General features: G+C 31.2%; 2 protein-coding genes across 4 annotated transcripts in view; both read left to right on the plus strand.

The window, feature by feature from the left end:
- LOC143050707 (receptor-type tyrosine-protein phosphatase mu-like) overlaps positions 1 to 5,916 on the plus strand; it is a 54,966-nt gene extending 49,050 nt beyond the window's left edge. For all 3 annotated transcript variants that reach the window (XM_076223850.1, XM_076223843.1, XM_076223845.1), the window contains exons 30-34: positions 1,030 to 1,164; positions 2,231 to 2,362; positions 2,541 to 2,698; positions 3,683 to 3,818; positions 4,541 to 5,916. In XM_076223850.1, the coding sequence (XP_076079965.1) occupies positions 1,030 to 1,164; positions 2,231 to 2,362; positions 2,541 to 2,698; positions 3,683 to 3,818; positions 4,541 to 4,615 (636 nt within the window). In that variant the 3' untranslated portion in view covers positions 4,616 to 5,916. The remainder of the gene's footprint in view (positions 1 to 1,029; positions 1,165 to 2,230; positions 2,363 to 2,540; positions 2,699 to 3,682; positions 3,819 to 4,540) is intronic.
- Positions 5,917 to 9,455: 3,539 nt separating this feature from the next.
- LOC143050728 (GTP-binding protein Di-Ras2-like) overlaps positions 9,456 to 19,525 on the plus strand; it is a 39,159-nt gene continuing 29,089 nt past the window's right edge. Inside the window, exon 1 of the mRNA XM_076223853.1 lies at positions 9,456 to 10,023. Coding sequence (XP_076079968.1) covers positions 9,937 to 10,023 — 87 coding nt within the window. The 5' untranslated portion in view covers positions 9,456 to 9,936. The remainder of the gene's footprint in view (positions 10,024 to 19,525) is intronic.

A 19,525-nucleotide genomic window follows, 5' to 3' on the forward strand; every position in this document is an offset into this window, starting at 1 on the left:
TCTCCTTTGAAACTGCTGTATCAATTTCAGCCAAACTTAGGCTAAATGAGTTTCAGAGTATCTAGTATAAATTTTATATTTTATTTCCTTGTATGTCAAGAAACATAGCTCCTATGGCTAAAATAGAACATAGGAGAAAATGATTTTTTTTTTGCTTTTGAAGAAAATAGAACGATTCAAAGAACATTTAAATAAATTGAAAAGCCAAAATAATCATTGATGAGAGATTTAACCCAAAAAATTAAGGTGAGCGATTCAGGCTCTTGAGAGCCTCTTGTTTCTAATAATTTTAATAACACATGAATAATTTTCGTACTTATCTGTATATTATGAAATAAACATGATAAAGTGTAGTTGCTTTTTACTATCAATTCTGAGTTTATTAATCGATCCACGGCGGTCATTAATATATAATGCAGACCCTCTGTATTCAATAAACTGTGACTGCCGCGGATAGTAGACTTGAAAATGATAGCAGATAGAAAATACACTTTATTCGAAGTATATGTATGTTAAAAGTATACAGAAAAAAGCTAAACCGGAAGTCTAATCGACTTAAAATTTCGTCCAATGACGGAAAATATCCGGATGCTTTTTTTCCCGTTTTTCTCCCAAAATAACTCAATCTGAATAATCATATGAATGGATGACAAATGCGACTATGCACTGTACCTATATGACACAGAGGCATGATGATTAATTTATTGTGGAAAGAGGAGAAGCGACACACAAAATGTGGTCTTCTCGTTTAATAGTATAGAAGATTACCAATAATTGATAAGTTCAAGGTCGACGGTTTTAAACAGAAAAAATTTGAAAATAGAGAAAACTGTGCATCTTATAATCAGCATGACTTTATCAGATGACAATATCAATACTAAATATCCAGGCTAAAATAAGCCGTACACATAGTTATATACTTTAATTCAGTCACGGACCAGCGATTTCACGGGTGTGTTCTAATGTTGTATTAAAACTGATTATAAATATAATACTTTTAGACACTAATTCTTTGAAATTATATTCCAGGGATACGCACGAAAGGATGCTTTCATTATTACGCAGATGCCATTACCCAACACAATAGTAGACTTCTGGAGGCTCATAATCGACCACAATTCTTATTGCATTGTAATGCTTAATGAAATTGACAAAACAGATAAGGTATACATATTAAAATTTTGTATGAATATATATATATATATATATATATATCTTGAAGTCATATTTTTTTAATAGTTTTAATGAGTTTCTTGTGGTTCAGTAATTCACATTCTGCACTTAAGTCTTAATCTACCCTGACAAACAATAACGGCTAGACCATGTGGATTGTCGTTACAATATCGTGAAAAGTTGGATTTTCTGTATGAAAAGGACAATAAAAAGACCCTTAAACATTAGGATTTAATAATTGCATTGTTTATGAAATTGGAGATTACAAATGCAGTTTATCTATATTTCGAAAGTGGTATACACTTTTTTCACTTAAGACAACAGTAGTATACTTCTCTTCAATGGTCGTCACTCGATTAAGCGAAAACAAATCCGGGTCACGAACCAAAACCGATGGAAACACATTAACTATAGGAGAAAAACGACGGAACAACAGGAACACTGAAATGCTACAAAATAAAACCGCCAACATACATAGGAATGAACAACAGTTCTAAATTAATTGAGAAATAAGAGCAATACACGGCAACTTGAAAATCAGAGAAACCCCATCCGAATTTGACTTCATTAATCTGAAAGACTTCCTTCCCGTTTGACGAGGCCTTTTGATTTCGTTTCATGCATAGTAAGTTCTATATTTATTTAGATTCGAAAAGTGACCATTCTTGTAACCTCTAATGACATTTCGTTCTTTATACATAAACCTCTCCATACAATGTTATTTGCATATTTTATATTCTTGTGCCAATATTTAGAGTAATTCGTTTCAATATCAACCCAACAATATTAGATTTGTTAATTTGCGGAAGCAAATGTTTTTTTTTCTTCCCTGGCCTGGATTCGAACTCATGTTACAGAGATATCGTGGCACAAAATCGGCTTACACTATGCCCGACGCGCTAGACCACTTGACCGCCTATAGGCTCTACAAATAATAAAGCTTTCGGTGGCCAGGTGTTACCTTTCCTCGAACATGGATTTCTTTTTATATATAAATAAATATTATTGACATTAAATGTTGTTTTCAGCTTTAAACCATTGTTGTTCTCTTTTTCAGACATGTGAACAATATTGGACATTAGAAACTTGTGGTGAGAGTTACGGTCCTTTTATTGTCGAAACAACAGCAGAAATCAAATCTGATCCAAGTGTCACAGTCAGAGACTTTACGATTACAAATACATTGAATGTAAGTGTTCGTCTTTTTTATGATTTGTAAATGTCAAATAAGTTTCTGTGTATACAGTTTTAATATATTGGCCAATTTCAATACGTGGTAAATAAAATTGAGAAATGGAAATGGGGAATAATATTTTATGAAACACTATGACGTTCAATATTAGAGTGTAAATATTTGTAAATTTTAGCCACAGGAGGTTCCACGTGTGGTTCGACAATTCCATTTTCACAGATGGCCTGAAGGTGCTAATGTACCTAACTCAAAAGCAGCATTGCTGGAACTGTTAGATATGGTAGAAAATTGGCAAAAGCAAAGTGGAAATAAGCCAGTCACGGTTCACTGCATGTAAGTTTAAAAATATGTAGAACATAAAGGTTTAGTTGTATTTGGGGAGAGAAACAAAAACCCATTGTCATTATTTGTTATTATGACAACTAGTGATACACCTCAACCCCTAATTTTCAGATAAAAGAATAAGAAAATAGTTTACCGATGAAAAAAAAAACAACAACTTTCGAATATACAAATCCAGCGATTATTACCACTTGGGAATAAATAGTATATATAGGAAATTTATATTAAACCAAGGGTTTTATTTGATAATCTTGAAAAAGGCGTTCCAACCCAGAGAAACTGGTAAATCAATCAAGTTATTAACAATTTTGATGTCTATATTTCATGATTTACTTGTCCATTTTATTTCTACTTTTGCACTAAGTTAGTTAGCATACGACTAATTTTTGCCGCCGAAACGTCATCATCCAGAAGATTTTGTACATGAAAATAAAACCTTTGTTGTTATAATCAACAAATATGATCATCTTTTATATATTAAAAGCGTGGAAAACGCTTTTTTCCCATGGTATATTTGATTAGGTTATTATTATTTACAATCGTTACATAAATTACTATGCATTTAATTAGTTTCGTGATAGTACTCAAATGTTCATTTGCATCAGGCGACTGTGTCAATTCACAGACACAGTACGTATTTCTATAGGCATCGGATCAACGACAGTTGTGTTGATTTTGTTTATAATACACCATAATTAGCAATCGCGAAGATTCGTTACAGCTCAGTATTTGTAAAATCAAATATAACACTAAATTAAGAGATTGTTATCAAGAAATCAATTATTTGATGCAACTAGATCCATCAGTTGAAAATGTAGATACAAAAGTATCATGTTATGTTTTTCTCAGTCTAAAGCATTTCATGTTTCAATTAAATCATTGGTTTATTGGACCTTCAATAGCTTATTAAACCTTATTATATGTATCCCTATACAATATTATCATTACTCGACCTTGAGTATTCTATTTATACAGGAATGGTGTCCTTCGTAGTGGATTATTTGTTGCAGCAAATTATGTATTAGAACGTATTAAGGCAGACAAAGAAGTAGATGTCTTCCAGGCTGTGAAACAAATGAGATTAAATCGTCCACAACTGATTGATACTCTGGTAGGTGACTTATTGCTGTGCAATCATAACAGTGTTTTCTGTGGGATATATTAAAATATTAAATTTACAAGGTTGATGTTTATTATATAATAAGGGTCGCATCTGTGTTGTGTTATTCAATGCGAGAGGCATTGATGGCATAATCATTATTACATGGAAAGTAAAAGTGCCTGACAGATACAATCATAACAAAGAATAATCAAATGTAATTTGACAAATTGCAAAATATTAAAAATCGATTTACATAATTTTATGATTGTTATACACTGACGAATTTCATTCAGCAAATTTAGGTAGATGAATAAGTCAAATGAAAAGTTCTGAAGTATCAAACATCAACATACAAAACTTTCCCAACAAATCATTGTTAGAATGCAATATGAAATAACCAACACGTGTTAATTGCCTTAGATATTGTATATAGTATGGATAAAGAAACTTTCGGGTGCAAGATGTCTCCTTTAATTTTTTTAATGGAATGCGTGTCTCATGCACATCCGTCTTTCCCCCTCATGGTGTCATCCTACACTTGACACAGTATATTGTTAAGCCTGTTTGTTTTAAATGTATTCTATATTTACACAAAATTTCTAAGCTAAACATTTTTCTTTCTAGAAGGAAAATGCTTTTTTTGGAAAAATGCAACTGACAAAATTGTACAAATTACATTGGTGTACAAAGAAATTCAACCACTTATAAAGTATGTTCTAATTTTTTTTCAGGAGCAATTTAAGTTTTGCCACGAAATTGCATTTGAGTACCTAAACAATCAACACACGTTTTCTACATTTTCATGATGATATTGAAAATACACTATGACTATGTTGTTGGAGAGATAACCTATCCATGACGTCAGTCTGATATTTGAATCGTGCCAAATATTAAATGAAGGAGAGTGAAAAATTGGTGCTACCAAAGACTTTCATTATAAACTGTAAAATATCAGATCATATCACTGTAGAAAACCATTGTTATAGAAAATACCTCAAACAGCTGAGCTATAGAGAGGGATAAGATGAGTAAAAGCTATGTCCTTTTGTGCCTATTGAGAAAGTGTATATGAACGAGTAGATACTATTAAAGTGTAAATAATATTGGATGTTGTTGTACTGGATCATTATAACGTTTTTTTTTTGGAATCGTTCCAGTTCAGAATATACTAACATATTGAAGACGGAATTCCTTTAACTGCTGTGAAATGTTGTCTGGGTGAGAGTAAAAGAATAAAACTAAATTGTATTTCCACACTGACTTCTTTTTAGTGTAGCAATTTTCTCTGGTTTGTTTTTAGAGATGTGTCAGTTTTACTTAAGTAAAGCTGATATTGTATGTTGTAATGGTAAATGAGATAATCACTTCCTGTATTGACTAAATTGCTTTATATAACTAGGTTATTAACCATCTTATCTCTCTTTGCTAGTCTGTGATAGTTCATTATTACATAATATTTATATGTTGATAAAATGAGAGTGAATGAGGGCTTTATTTGATCAAATCTATTATAGTGAAGCTTTAGAATGAGAGTGGATGGTAGTCATGTCTGACAAAAAGAATATGAAAGGTGAAAGAGGCGGCAAATCAATATTAATGTTACATTTTTTTAGACGTATTTTATGCTCTTATATCATAAATGGCTAGGCATTTTTCATCTTTGACAAACATCTTTGACAAATAATGGATACAGTTTTTTAAATACACATGTATAAACATTGTTATTGATTTCAACATATCATTGTATAAAGTAACAATCACAATAATACGGTTAATTTATATAGTATGCAAATATCTTGGTTCAGACGTCCATACCCTTTGCTCATATGTACATGATATTGTATTGACTTTAGTTCGTGTGAGAGGCTTTGTAGTGTAAGTTATACATTACTGGCCGGACAAACTAATGGTTAATTATCGAAGTAAGATTTGATACCATTTTACAGAAGTCATATATTTCATACAATATTCATGACAGGAATACTAATGATTAAGTTTTCCTGAAACATTTTGTCAGCATTTATATACAGCTTTTAACGTTAGATAAAATCTTAAATGAAGCTTTATAGATCATATTGTTATAAATAAATGTGATTTTATAAAACAATTGTTTCTTTTATACCGCATGCGATAATAGTATATACATATAAACATTTTACAGACATGGTTCATATAAATAAAAGCAGTAAAAATAAACAGTAGTATATTGCTGTTCGAAATTAATAAATCGATTGAGAAAAAAACAAATCCGGGTTACAAGCTAAAAGGGAGGGAAACACTAAAATGCAACACATACAGAAGCGAACTATAATATAACATTGGCCGTTTTCCTGACTTAAAAAAAGATACGGAATCTGGTTTGGTGCCTAGCCAAACCGCTCGCTTTTATGGCAATTGTTAATATAACATTTAAATGACAGGACTACAACACAAATAAATAGAAGAACATAAAGGACGGAGAAGCACACAAATAAACTATACAATAGAAAATTACAACAAGCAAATAGTTATTAAAGATACCAGGCTTATAATTTAATACGCCAGACGCGTGTTTTGTCTGCATAAGTGACGCTCAGGTGAAAATAACAAAGAGACCCAAACAAAGATAAAAGCATAGATTAACAAAAATTCCAAACAGTTGTGCCAAATACGGCTAAGGTTATCTGCCTGGGATAAGAAAATCCTTAGTATTTAGAACAATTCATACTTGCAAACAGTAAATTTTATAAAAATTACTATATATTTGATATACATGTTAACACCGAAGTGGTGACTAACTACAGAATAAAAATAAATACGTAAAACAACCTAAATCAGCACATAAAAATAACACAGCCGAACGAATATAAATTAAAGGATTTAATTTCACATTCAGCTCAAAGACCTTTACAGTCTTTTGGGTGTCTTTTTTGATAATTTGCATGAAAACATATTTTGACATATAACCATCAGCGTAATGAAACAATTGAGTTTACTGTGGAATTCCTGAGTGACAAATTCAACTTCACAACTTGTAATCCCTGGTTCAACAGCATTCCTAAAGGCTGCAACCCTCTATCAAAGATATTACGACAGGAACGTTACGATTTATCCTTTCAGTACATGACCTTGAACACATAACTCATTGTCATAAAATAAGTGGCAGGTGTTTGTATTGTGTAAGATGAAAAAATCATGTCATAAATCATTACTACAGTAAAAGGAAGTAATGATAACTAAATATGCAAACTTCTTAAAGTTCAGACACCATGATAACATATATTTATCTAGATGTCTATTGCCCTTTAATCGTTTTAAAATCGGGAATATTCACGAAGAACTAACAATTTTTAATTAATAAAAAAAGTGCCGAAAATCTCGATCAGATACTGAATTAGGACGATGACAAGGGTGATGAAAACCTTCAACACTATATAGAGAATACACAACATAGGACTTTCCAAAACAAATTCACATATCATTGATTGAAAATAATTAGGGATGACCACGTGTACTTGAGTACTCGACTATTGCTCGGTAGTACCATAGATGGGTATTACATCTATGGTAGTACCAAATATCGATTAACAAAATGATAATCGACTAATCGGTTTCCTGTTAAAATGTTGTTGCTTTGTTACGCTTATGAGAGCTCCTCTCGGGAAATTATATATAAATCAAACAAAATAAAAAAATAAATATTAATCGAATAAATAAAAATTCGTAGAAACATAAGAGCTACTTGATCAAAAGGAACATAAAAAGAATAGCCAAATTCGTATTACGTCAATTTGCTCGAGGAATTTAGATCCTTAGTTTCTCGATAATATCTAAAAATATCGAAGGGGGTTTTTAGAATAGTAAAACGGAGAAAAGTATACAAGCAGAAAACCAACAAATCATTTAACTACAATCAAGCCTAGAAATCATAACGAGACGGCACCATATAAAAAGTCAAATAACAAAAAATACCAAACTCCGAGGAAAATTCCCAAATCAAATGGCCAAATCAAAAGCTCAAACAAAGCAAATTAATAGACAACAATTGTTATATTCCTGACTTGGTACAGGCACTTTCTTTAGTATAAAATGGTGGATTAAATCTGGTTTTATAGCTAGCTAAACCTCTTAAATGTATGACAGTTGGTAAAATTCCATTATATTGACAACGATTTATGAACAAAACATACAGACATAAAAATGACAAATGTAAAATAATTTGAACGAGAAAACTAACGGCTTTATGTATTTACAAAAATGAACAAAAACAAATGTGTAACACAGCAACAAACGACAACTACTTTATTACAAGCTCCTGACTTGGGACAGACACATACAAAACTAATGACATTGCTGTCCATGGTAAGGGGAGGATTGATCGCTACTTAATTGTTTCACATTTTGTCATTGCCTTTTAAATATTCATTGCCTTTTATAGCTGACTCTACTTACTTATACTATACTATAATGTATATAGAGTTCCTAGATTTTCTACGTTTCATTACATGATCCCTTCCTTCACAAAAGCGCTTTGAACACACGAAATATAAATTAGTACCATTTCCATATACGGTATGAGTTATGCTCAATGCTAAAGACCGTACGGTGAACCATAGTTGTTTACATCATTGTCATGTTGTCTCTGATGGATAATTGGCAATCATATTGCATTTATTTAGTTCTTTATACAGTACAGTTATATGAGCTAGGATTATACTGTTGCTTCCAAGATCTACATATAATGTTGCAGATACAAATTATCTCTATGTGGAATGGTGTGACTAATTGGAAACAAAGATCTAAATTTCAATAATGTCCTTCTAAAAGCAAGAACAAAAATTTTTATAATTGGATTTTCAACTAAGTTTGTTTCAAAATTATTTATGAATACATAGATTGATCCATTGTTAACTTAAAAGCCTGCCAGCCGATATATTTAATTTGAAAATTGTTTAATAAAGTAAATCAGTTTTATTAAACAATACTAAGAGATGATCTGTTGATTTTTAAACAAAAGCAATAGATTATTAAATGAAACAATGTTTTAACTGAAGTAACGATGCACTTTATTGTGAATTGTATCATTCACGATTAACAGACATTGAAAAATATTCTATAGAAATGGTATTGAGTAGACAATATGTAGCTCAATGCATTGGTTAGAAAACTGAACCAAAGACATAAATCAAACTGTACCGTTGATTTTTTTCTCTCTTTATTTTCCCCTGTTTTAATTATATGCTCGATACTGGTGCATTTTATATGATAGCCTTAAATATTTTAAAACATTTGCATCCACTTTCTATGCTCTTAAGTTCGATTTAGTTCAAATTTATTTCAGATTGAAATTTGGGTTAACATCTAAAATGAATAATAGTTTTAAATGCCCACAGACATTTTCTGCTCTTTAAATTAAGGTTACAATATCAGAAAAACAATAATCCCAATCAATATTTTTCTTTATTCATTCGTCAAAAGAAATGGAAATTTTAAGCAATAGAGTAACTTCATTCATGCTACTAACATATCTTAATAGCAATATCGACCGTTCGAATCAGTTTGACAAATTGTATAGCTGAAGGAAAATTATATAGCCAAAACAATATTGGACTAATCTCTTAAATATCCTCTGCTCTCGTCCAGGCATACTCGAATGATCCGCAAGAAAATCAAGTCAACGTTAATTGTATTTTATAGGAAAATATGATTGTCAATAATATGATACGGTTTTACGTAGGGTAACGTATAGCTAATATTAAGTTGCAATCACTTCACACACCGTGGACAATAAATCGATTCTAAGCTATCAAATTGGTTTGTTCACTCATTTTACCATTTTGACGGTTGTAGATTTTCAATTTAGGGCTTGGTTTAGATAAATGCATATCTTTGATTCCCTTTGTAGCATCGATTTAAATAACAACTATACAAGTGTACATCAGTGATTGCAGATTTCATATTTCCTTTGATTCCAAGAAGTCGTGATGTAGAAACTGTTATACAAAGAAGGCGACAGACTTGTTGAATATTGGATATATTGTGACTGAATTTCTGTGTACAAGAAAAAGACTACTTAAGTATTTCGTCGCCATACAGATGAAATACGACAAAAGGATTACAGCCCTTTTCCAAGAGGGGTCTTGAACACATGGCCGCTTCCGGTAGAGCTGTGAGGTCAAATTCAAAATCTACAGGAATGAATACTGATATAGATATATGGCAACCTAGGGAAAAGGTAAGACTTTCCTATAACCTAATTAGATAATAAAAACAAATCACACAGAACTCTATATTGAAGATTTCTTTTTAAAATCAAATCAAATCATCCGTACTCTAACATTCTACCAATACTCATATAATTAGGACGAGGTTTGTGATATTTCTATTTGATGAATTTGAAGAACCATAGAAACTTTCCTATAGTTTCAGAGTAAGCAATTCACAGACAGGCGCCTATCTTCATTAAAAATAATAAGCAGTGTATGAACCCACAAAAAGAGCATTTGAACACACTGCTTGCACCTAAAGTTAAACCAATGTATTCCCCTTATTGGAGAGAAGTGCATTTCAGCACCAATAGACATAAAGTCAATAATTTCAAGTTCTTTGGTACTGTCATGAAATACTACATGCAAAAATGCAGTAACATATTTGGAGATTATTCTGAAAATTTAGGTTCATATGCTTTTGGTGTTCTTAACATGAGCACTAAAGAACACTATGTGTTGAAATATTAAATAGGTTGGTTTACTAGTGCTGGTGAAATTTTATTATGAGAAAAGTTTGAAGCATTTGCCAGTAACAATATGTCTGCACCAGTGCATTTAAAATTGCGCTCTTAGAACGTTTAATAAATCCTTGAGCTATAGACATACAGATTTTTGAACCACCACTAGAGATTAAACTTTAGAGAATAGAGAGACACATTTTGAAATATACCCTAGATTTGATTGGGTTTTGTTATTAAAATGCATTGTTAGATCTGAAAAGGGATAGCGAAATTTGATTTATATATATACGTATATTTAGTTATTCGTGTGGTCTCTTGTGTTTTTATGGGTTTAAGAAATGTCACCGCTGGTTTCTAATTCGACTGATGCAACGATTTAAATATTCATATGCAACAACGAAGTTCTAACACTGTTAGGACTGTTTTAAGACGTAATCTCTAATTTAAGACATTTAAGACGGTTTATGATTTATCTGACCGGTTGGTTATTTGTGTGGTTCGCTTATTTCAAGTTCTTTGTTGGTAAAAATTCAATTTTGACTTCAAATATTTTTGCGTTCATCTTCCCTTTTAAGTTGGCAAACTGACTAAAATGGAAAATCTGAAGTTGTTCACTAGCTTTTCCTCACTGGATAATTGTTTGTTTTTTTTTTTGGGGGGGGGGGGGGGGGGGGTCACCAGTGAAAATATTCGGGGTTCTTTCTCGTTCCAGTCCATGTAAATCTTAATAAACCAGGAGAAGAGCGTGACATATGTCTGTCTTGGATTTAAGCTGTTACTATAAAGTATAAACGTATGTATGATTATAGGGAACAGTAAGTTAGTTTTTAAAGATGGATAATTAGATATAGGAAGATGTGGTAGGAGTGCCAATGAGACAACTCTCAATCCAAATAACAATTTATAAAAGGAAACCATTATAGGTCAAGGTACGGCCTTCAACACGGAGCCTTGGCTCACACCGAACAGCAAGCTATAAAGGGCCCCAAAAATTATCAATGTAAAACCCTTCAAACGGGATAACCAACGGTCTAATCTATATAAAAACGAGAAACGAGAAACACGTACGACCTACATAAACAAACGACAACTACTGTACACCAGATTCCTGACTTAGGGCAGGTGCAAACATAAGCATTGTTTGAAATGAAGGAAAAATAAGCTAAACATTTGATTATAAGAGCAAAAAACAAATTGAACAATGTATTCTAAACAAAACTTTCATGGAAGCCTTTCATTTGCACCAGTATAATTACTTTTCATTGTAATTGAAAGCGAAAAACTTTGTAAATCTGATTGATTTTGAAAAGAATTAACATGCATAGGTCGATGAGAATCTAGAATTCACTTTCTTAAGAATAATCTAGTGTAACCAATGTTATTCCGTCCATACTTGATGAATACCGAGTGGTTTTGTCATTACCGATACTAAAGCCATGAGAGATTCTTAATGTATTATGTCCTTGATTGTGGTTTCTCCCCTCTAAGTACCATGTCAAGGAAACGCTTAATTGACAATATGTATGGAACGTTAAAGATTCTATAAGATGTGAACTTTTTTGTATCAGCACTGCACATCGCATTTATTGCTTACTTCTGCAATTGTTTTGACAGCATGGTGAGGAATAGAGAATGATTATAAATTAAAACAATTATGGTCCTTTATGAATTCCGCTTATGTAAAATATTCATCCACATGAAAAGGATTTAACTGAACGCAATATTGTTATTGATTAAAAGCCTTTGAAATTGGTTAAAATTGTTAATGTTTTTTTAATCAAAAGTGTATAATGGCCTTGCCATTGAAGAAACAAAATACGATTGCTATTTTTATCTTAATGTTGTTAATAAAGCAAACAATTTCAAGACTGGTATTTTTATCTTTCTTTCGACACTCTTTAATGTTGCAGTTATGAAATTATTGTTGAATTTCTACACATGCGTCTTGAGTTTAATTATGAAACACAACTGAGCTCTTTCGTTTGATATGTTTTTCGGTTTCCTACACCAGGTTGTAAAAATGTGTAGTAGATTTCCTTCGTAATAATTTTCAATGGTACATCCTCATAATGAAAATGAGTAAAGGAACTCTTGATAAGACATTAATTCGTTATCTTGGTGCATTCAATAGTATTCTGCCTCACATCAGGGTGTCGAAATTGCTTAGAAAATTCCCTACACCCCAGACAAACACCAAAATAACTATTTTTATTTTACACAAATGACGTTTACCCAATTTCTTCTTTGATTAATTTTCAAGTTATATCGATAAGTTGTTTTATTCACACGGTATTTAGTTGACATTTTAATTAATTTCCCATGTCATGATGTATTTCCTTATAAGGATTGTTGGTTTGTTTAATAATGTATTTCATGTTTATGTCGCGATACTATGTATCGCATTAACAGAAACTCTTGGGAACATTCATTAATTGAACACTAAAAGTTCTATGCATTTTAAATGATTAATATGCATTCATTTTAGTATGTTGGAACTCAATGTTAGATTTGGAAATCAGCGCATTTTTTACTATCAACCGTTTTTTTTTTTTTTATTAGTTCAAGCTTCAGAATGGTAACGCATAGCTTTCAAATCTAATTATACAGTTTTTTCTTTGGTTTTCACTAACAACAAACGTTTTTTTTTATATAGCAAAAGTCCGGACTTACTTTGTTTTGGAATCTTGTTGTTTCTGGGGTTTTCTTTAATATTTGATTTTTACAAGTTACAATATATGGATGATTAAAAAAAAATACACAACACTAAATCATCTTACAATGACCGATTGGAAAACAGACCAAGGAAAAATACACGATCTGAATAGTTTTGTTTTGTTACAGGTTTAAAATATGTATTAGGGTTAAAATAAGGAGCGTTTACAATGTTTCAGGTTTTGGGACAAATTGGATATTTCGTTGTTGCAAATTGATTACTAGTAATCAATTATATGAGAGTGTCAAGTTTATTATTATATATTTATTACGCTGCATACCTTTTTTATAAATGTAGATCTTGAGTTTTTGAATGTTTTGAATATTTGGTATTACCATAACAGAAACATAGAGCTGTCTTGATTGCCCGTGTATTCACGAATAGTCAATGGAACAGAGGTGTTGTCGACAAATAATGTTGCTCATGCATAATAGATCATACGTTTGTTGTACTATAACACATCATAACATAGTTACGGCAACCCCCGGAGAGTGCGGTGTCTGTCAATTCAATCAACAATTTATGCATTATGAAAGTTATATTGTATGGATAGTTTACTTGTTCCTGATGATGGGGTTTAGTTTTTTGATATATTAGGCGTTCATGTGATATTGCATGTATCGTCACAATCGTTAATCGTTTACTTGAAAGTAACATTGCATATGGAGATATAACTGCAATATGTAGCTGATACAATTTTTCAACAATAATTATTTACATTACAAACTGAAATGTATTGATAAAATTGTTAAGTTATTATAAATAATTAGTGACGAACTTATCCCTTTTATCATCTATACACTTGGTTTATTCTGTTAAATGTTATACATTAATTTTCTGTATTTGACACATCCTTGTGCAAGTGTGCTAACGTAAGACTGATTTGTTTTCAAATTCAATCAACATTATATGGATGATTAAAAAAATACACAACACTAAATCATCTTACAATGACCGATTAGATAACAGACCAAGGAAAAAATACAACTATTGATAGTCAAATTAGGCTTAACACATAGTTTGGAAAAGAAGAAGGTGTACTTATGTCACTCCATATCCCTTGAATTTAAAACTACCTATGTAACCAAACTTTCAAATTACATCCTTCAGATGTTCACAAGAAATAAAAGAGAGAAGAAAATAAACTGTCAAAGAAAAGGGGGGAAAAAGAAAATAAACAACAGTATATAAAACACAGCATAGAAAAATAAATGTTCATATTTGTGCTTATCAACATAATAGAATGAAATCCAAAACAGTGTGGCTGTGGCCATTAATTGACACATTAAATTCATCCATTGACTGGGACAATTTACATGAACGTATGTCTGTAACGACCACTGTTCACGACGTACCTACGATAGACATTTAAACTGTGGGGTCACCAAAGGTTTCTTAACGCCTTTAATTATAAAATAATTCGAAAATTAATCAGGAATAACCTTTATGTTTTGATTTATATAATTGATATAAATCAAAACATCGTGTTATTTCTGATTAATTTTTCGAATTACTTTATTAAGGTGTTGAGAACCTTTGGTGACCCCATAGTTTAAGTGTCTTTAAAAAGTACATAGTGAGCAGTGGTCGTTACATACAAACGTTCACCTAAATTGTCCCAGTCAATGAATGAATTTAATGTGTCAATCAATGGCCACAGCCACACTGTTTTGAATTTCATTCTAAACAGTTTTACCCATCAGAACATTGCACATAAAGGTTGCTTCATTTAAGATATATATGCATGTAAAGTTATTTTGGGGTTACTCTGTTGCTCATGAATAACTAAATCAATAAAAAAATGTAAAGCAACCATTTTGGATATATACATAGGAGATGTGGGATAATCAGACCGCAATTCAACGAAAAAAAAAACCAAATGACTTTATATATAGGGGAACATGTAGTCTTCCCAATAGATAGGTGTCTACTCAATATATCAAACTCAAAATCATTCCCAGTCTTTCAATGTTGTGAATGAGTTTAACTGAACTATCAAACATTTGCGTCTAATTCTCATTCTACAAGAAAGAAAAAAATGACATATATTTATAGGGAAACTGTTGCCGAGTTTCGTAACTTTGCACAAGAACATGAAAATGTGGCGGTGTTAGACTAACTATTGAGATGTTAACCAATTGTTCATTCCCGATCAAAAGGATAAATACAAGGGTGTCATAGCCGACTATGTGGTATGGATTTTGCTTATTACTAATGGTCGTACGGTGACTTATTGTTGCTAACCACTAAGTCAATTGTCTCTAGTGGGAAGTTGGTTTTTGATTGCCGATTGGCAATCAAACTACATTTACTTGATTTTGTATATACCATTATGTTGTTTTATATGATATTTATTGGATTAAAGGAACTTAAATATTTAGCAACTGCCGATTGGCAATCAAACTACATCTACTTGATTTTGTATATACCATTATATTGTTTTATATGATATTTATTGGATTAAAGGAACCTAAATATTTAGCAACTGCCTGCCAATTATTAAGTTTTACAAAATATTTTGAGAAAAACTATTGAAATTTACTCGATTTCATACAAAGTAGTAAAATGCTTTTGTAACCTTTACTATTACAACTATAATGAAATACGTTTCAGCGAATTAGTCTGTCTGAGTCATTTTATGTTAGAACAAACATTTGCTTTTCGTTCATTTTTTTGTACATGAATCCGGCAGTTGTTTTTTATCGTTTAAATTGTTTAGTATTTGTCATTTCGGGGTCTTTTATATGCGATATGGATTTTATACTCATTTTTGAAAGTCATACGGAGACCTGTAATTGTTAATTTCTGTGTTATTAGGTCTCTCGTGGAGAGTTGCCGCATTGACAATCATACCACATCTTCTTATTTTTACATTACATATAATTTTTTGCATTGCGTCAATTTTTCAATATCTAAGTTATTTCCTTCTTCCTCAAGATATTATGATATTTTTTAACTTCCTCGACAGCATGTGTTAAATCAAAGATTTCGAAAATAATTGAAAATTGTAAAAATAATTACACTAGAGCTAAGAAGGTGCTTATTCGAATCAATGACGTTAGAACAAATTCATTCTAGTATATTACATTTATGTTTTTGGCGTAAGCTCATTCCTTCCAATGAAAATCTCACGCCATCGATTAGTAATTCATAAGCAATCATCTTGTCAAAAGACTGCTATGGTAAAAAATGATTTTTTTTGTTACATGTCTTTTATTTCTATCAGTAAAAAATGTTGTCTCTATTTCTATCAGTAAAATTGTTGTCTTTATTTATTTAAGAAATGGCTGTAATATGTTTTCTGTCTATTCGAATTTCGAAACATCAAAAATGTGGTGCAAACTGAATAACACGCGTATCGGGTTATTTTAAAGTGTGCACCACATTTTTAATGTTATTTCGAATAGACAGAAACACTATTAGTCATTTCTTATAATCTAATTCTAAATTCCATTTTAAAACGGAGTAAACCATGAAAAAACGTTGATGACTTCAGGGTTACATGTCAAAATTATGTCTATGAGCTGATAAAAAAAAACAACGTCAGCCAATCAGAAGACGCATTACATCCAAAATTAAATTATATAGGAAATATATAGGAGTAAACATTATTGTCTTAATTTCTATCAGTAAACATTGTTGTCTTTAATTTCTATCTGTACACATTGTTGTCTTTATTTATATATGAGTAAACTTTGTTTGTCTTTATTTTTTCGCAGTAGACATGGTTGTTTCTTGTCCTTAATCTATCAGAAAACATTGTTATTTTTTATCTTGCATTATACATTGCTGTCTTTTGTCTTTAGATTTAGCAGTAGACAGTATTGTCTCTTATCATAATGTAAGCTTTTGATATTGTTGATTCTTGTCTTCATTTCTAGCAGTAGACATTTTTGTATTCTGTCTTTAGTTTAAGCAGCAGACACTATTGTTTCGTTACGTTATTTAAAGCAGTTGACATTATTGTCTTTTTCTTTATTTCTAGCAGTAGTCATTGTTGTATTTTGTCTCTTTTTCTAGCAGTAAAACACTATCGTCTCGTTTATATTAATTCTAGCCCAGTGGAGTAGTAAGATGTAGATTGCCACTAAATGACAGTACACAAGCCTGAAGTTAAAATCCTATACTGCACAAACTTTTCATTTATTTCGCAATAATTCAATTAAATGAACTATCTTTAATGAGAATACAGTAAATAAACTAACAATTTGTCGCCAATATAAAAAAAAAATCTCTTTCAGATCAGATTAGGTAAAACGTCAAAACTTCCATCACTTCGGATACCAGTTTTGAAAACCATTGCTACGTCGTTTTCCTATTGATTATCTGTTAAACCATGTTATTGGAATATGTTTGAACAAACGTATTATTTATCTTTCATTGTTTATTCAGACAAATGCATTAAAAGCTTGTTACAATGATATTCGAAGTTGTCAATTTTTGTTATATATTAATAAAACAAATAGTAGGCCTACTATCTAACGAACATACACCTACTCTCGTGTAAATTTATCTTAGAATGTTTTGGCTTCTCTGGTTTCGATGTCCCAATTTTTTTATGTATTCATTTTCCCAAATGTATATCTAATGTTATCAAAGAAGTACGTGTTGCACGCATATACTAAAATCTGAATCAAACGAATACAATTTACTAAAGACAATATTCTCAAATAAGACACATATGAAGTTAGGGAATTAAATATTGTCAAATAATAAGAATGATTGAATCATTTCCAAACGTCTGTCTGTTAAGTAAATACTAATAAATCAATATGTCCAATTTGATAGCTCTAAGTGGTGGTTTATATGTAATCGTTGGAGATATTGACCAGAATCCTTTTTAAAATGACATAAAAGTCAAACAACATGCAGTATTTCTCATATCATATTTAGAATGCCAATGATGTTAGCTTTATTGTTGTGGCATTTTATCGATAATTTTCTACATGTATGAAGTGATTTTCCCCATACTTACAGAACAATATGTGATATGATTTAATAGGTGATATGCCAATGGTTTATTTGTTTGGCCTATTCTGATATTTGATTCGAAGTTGTTACTTTTTCCAGTGGCTATCCTATTGAATAGTAAAGGTGACGAAAAACTTGTTTTCCTCTGTGGTATCGAAGATGTGTTTATTTTTTCGAAAGAAAAACAAAATTATCATATTTTTTTACCTTAAAATATTCTATTACAAAATCTTACTCAATAGATAATTGGCAAAATTAGTCAATAAACGTTACCTTCGTAAAAATGATAAATCCTAAAGGCAGGGATTTCGTTACCAATTCGTTACCATATTGCTTTCGGTATATTAAGATACAACTGAGCATATATATTGTTTTGCATTTATAAAAACTCACCAACCTACATCCTGTCAATATAACACTTTTTTTTGGCATGACACAAGGTAATGCTTTCCTCAGAATATTTATGACGTCTTTACACTAGATCCGCTGGAAAATTTGTTTATCGTTCTTTAGTTTGGGAGAACATGATTTTGAACTTACTGTCAGCAACTGTGGGTTTTCTTATTTCGGTGCTTTGTATCTCCTGTTTTAATGTTTGTTGTTTTTGTGTTTCGTGCCAATCTGACGAGACACATCATTTCCAATTGAATTTTAGTTTTTTTTTAATGTTGTGCTGTTATGCCAATACTCCACGTAGGGGAGGGTTCTGCGTTCACAAGCATGTCCAACCCCGACATATTCTTCATTTGCACGTTGCACGTCTCAAGTCAGGAGCCTGCCGTTCAGTGGCTATCGTTGGATGCTGACTAGTTTTGTTTAATATCATATGTTATAAATAAGGCTGTAAAGTGTTTTATTTGAATTTCCCTCCACATATTGTCATATCAAATTGACCTATAAAGGCTTAAATCAAATTCTTATGAACTCTGTTGAATAGTGGTTCAATTGGGAATATAACTTGTATGCTTTTAGTAATTTGTCTAGTTTATTCATTGTTTGTAACTCGCTCCGTGAATAACAGATATACGAATAAGATGCCTGTACTTTGGATTTTTTATTCATAGAAAGTAATAGAGTTTATAATTTTATATACATGTATATCTATTTAAGAGGAGCGAAGGATACAAGAGGGAAATTTAAACTCATCTGTCGAAAGTAAACAGACAACGCCATGGCCATTACTAAAAAAGAAAAAGATCAACAGATAAATAATAGTACACAAAACATAACATAGAAAAAAACTAAAGACTGAGTAACACGAATCCCACCAAAAACTTGGGAGATATCATGTGTTTCTGAAGAGTAAGCAGATTCTGCTCCACA

Source organism: Mytilus galloprovincialis, chromosome 1 (assembly GCF_965363235.1).
Source record: "Mytilus galloprovincialis chromosome 1, xbMytGall1.hap1.1, whole genome shotgun sequence".
In the NCBI taxonomy this organism is placed as follows: Eukaryota; Metazoa; Mollusca; class Bivalvia; order Mytilida; family Mytilidae; genus Mytilus; species Mytilus galloprovincialis.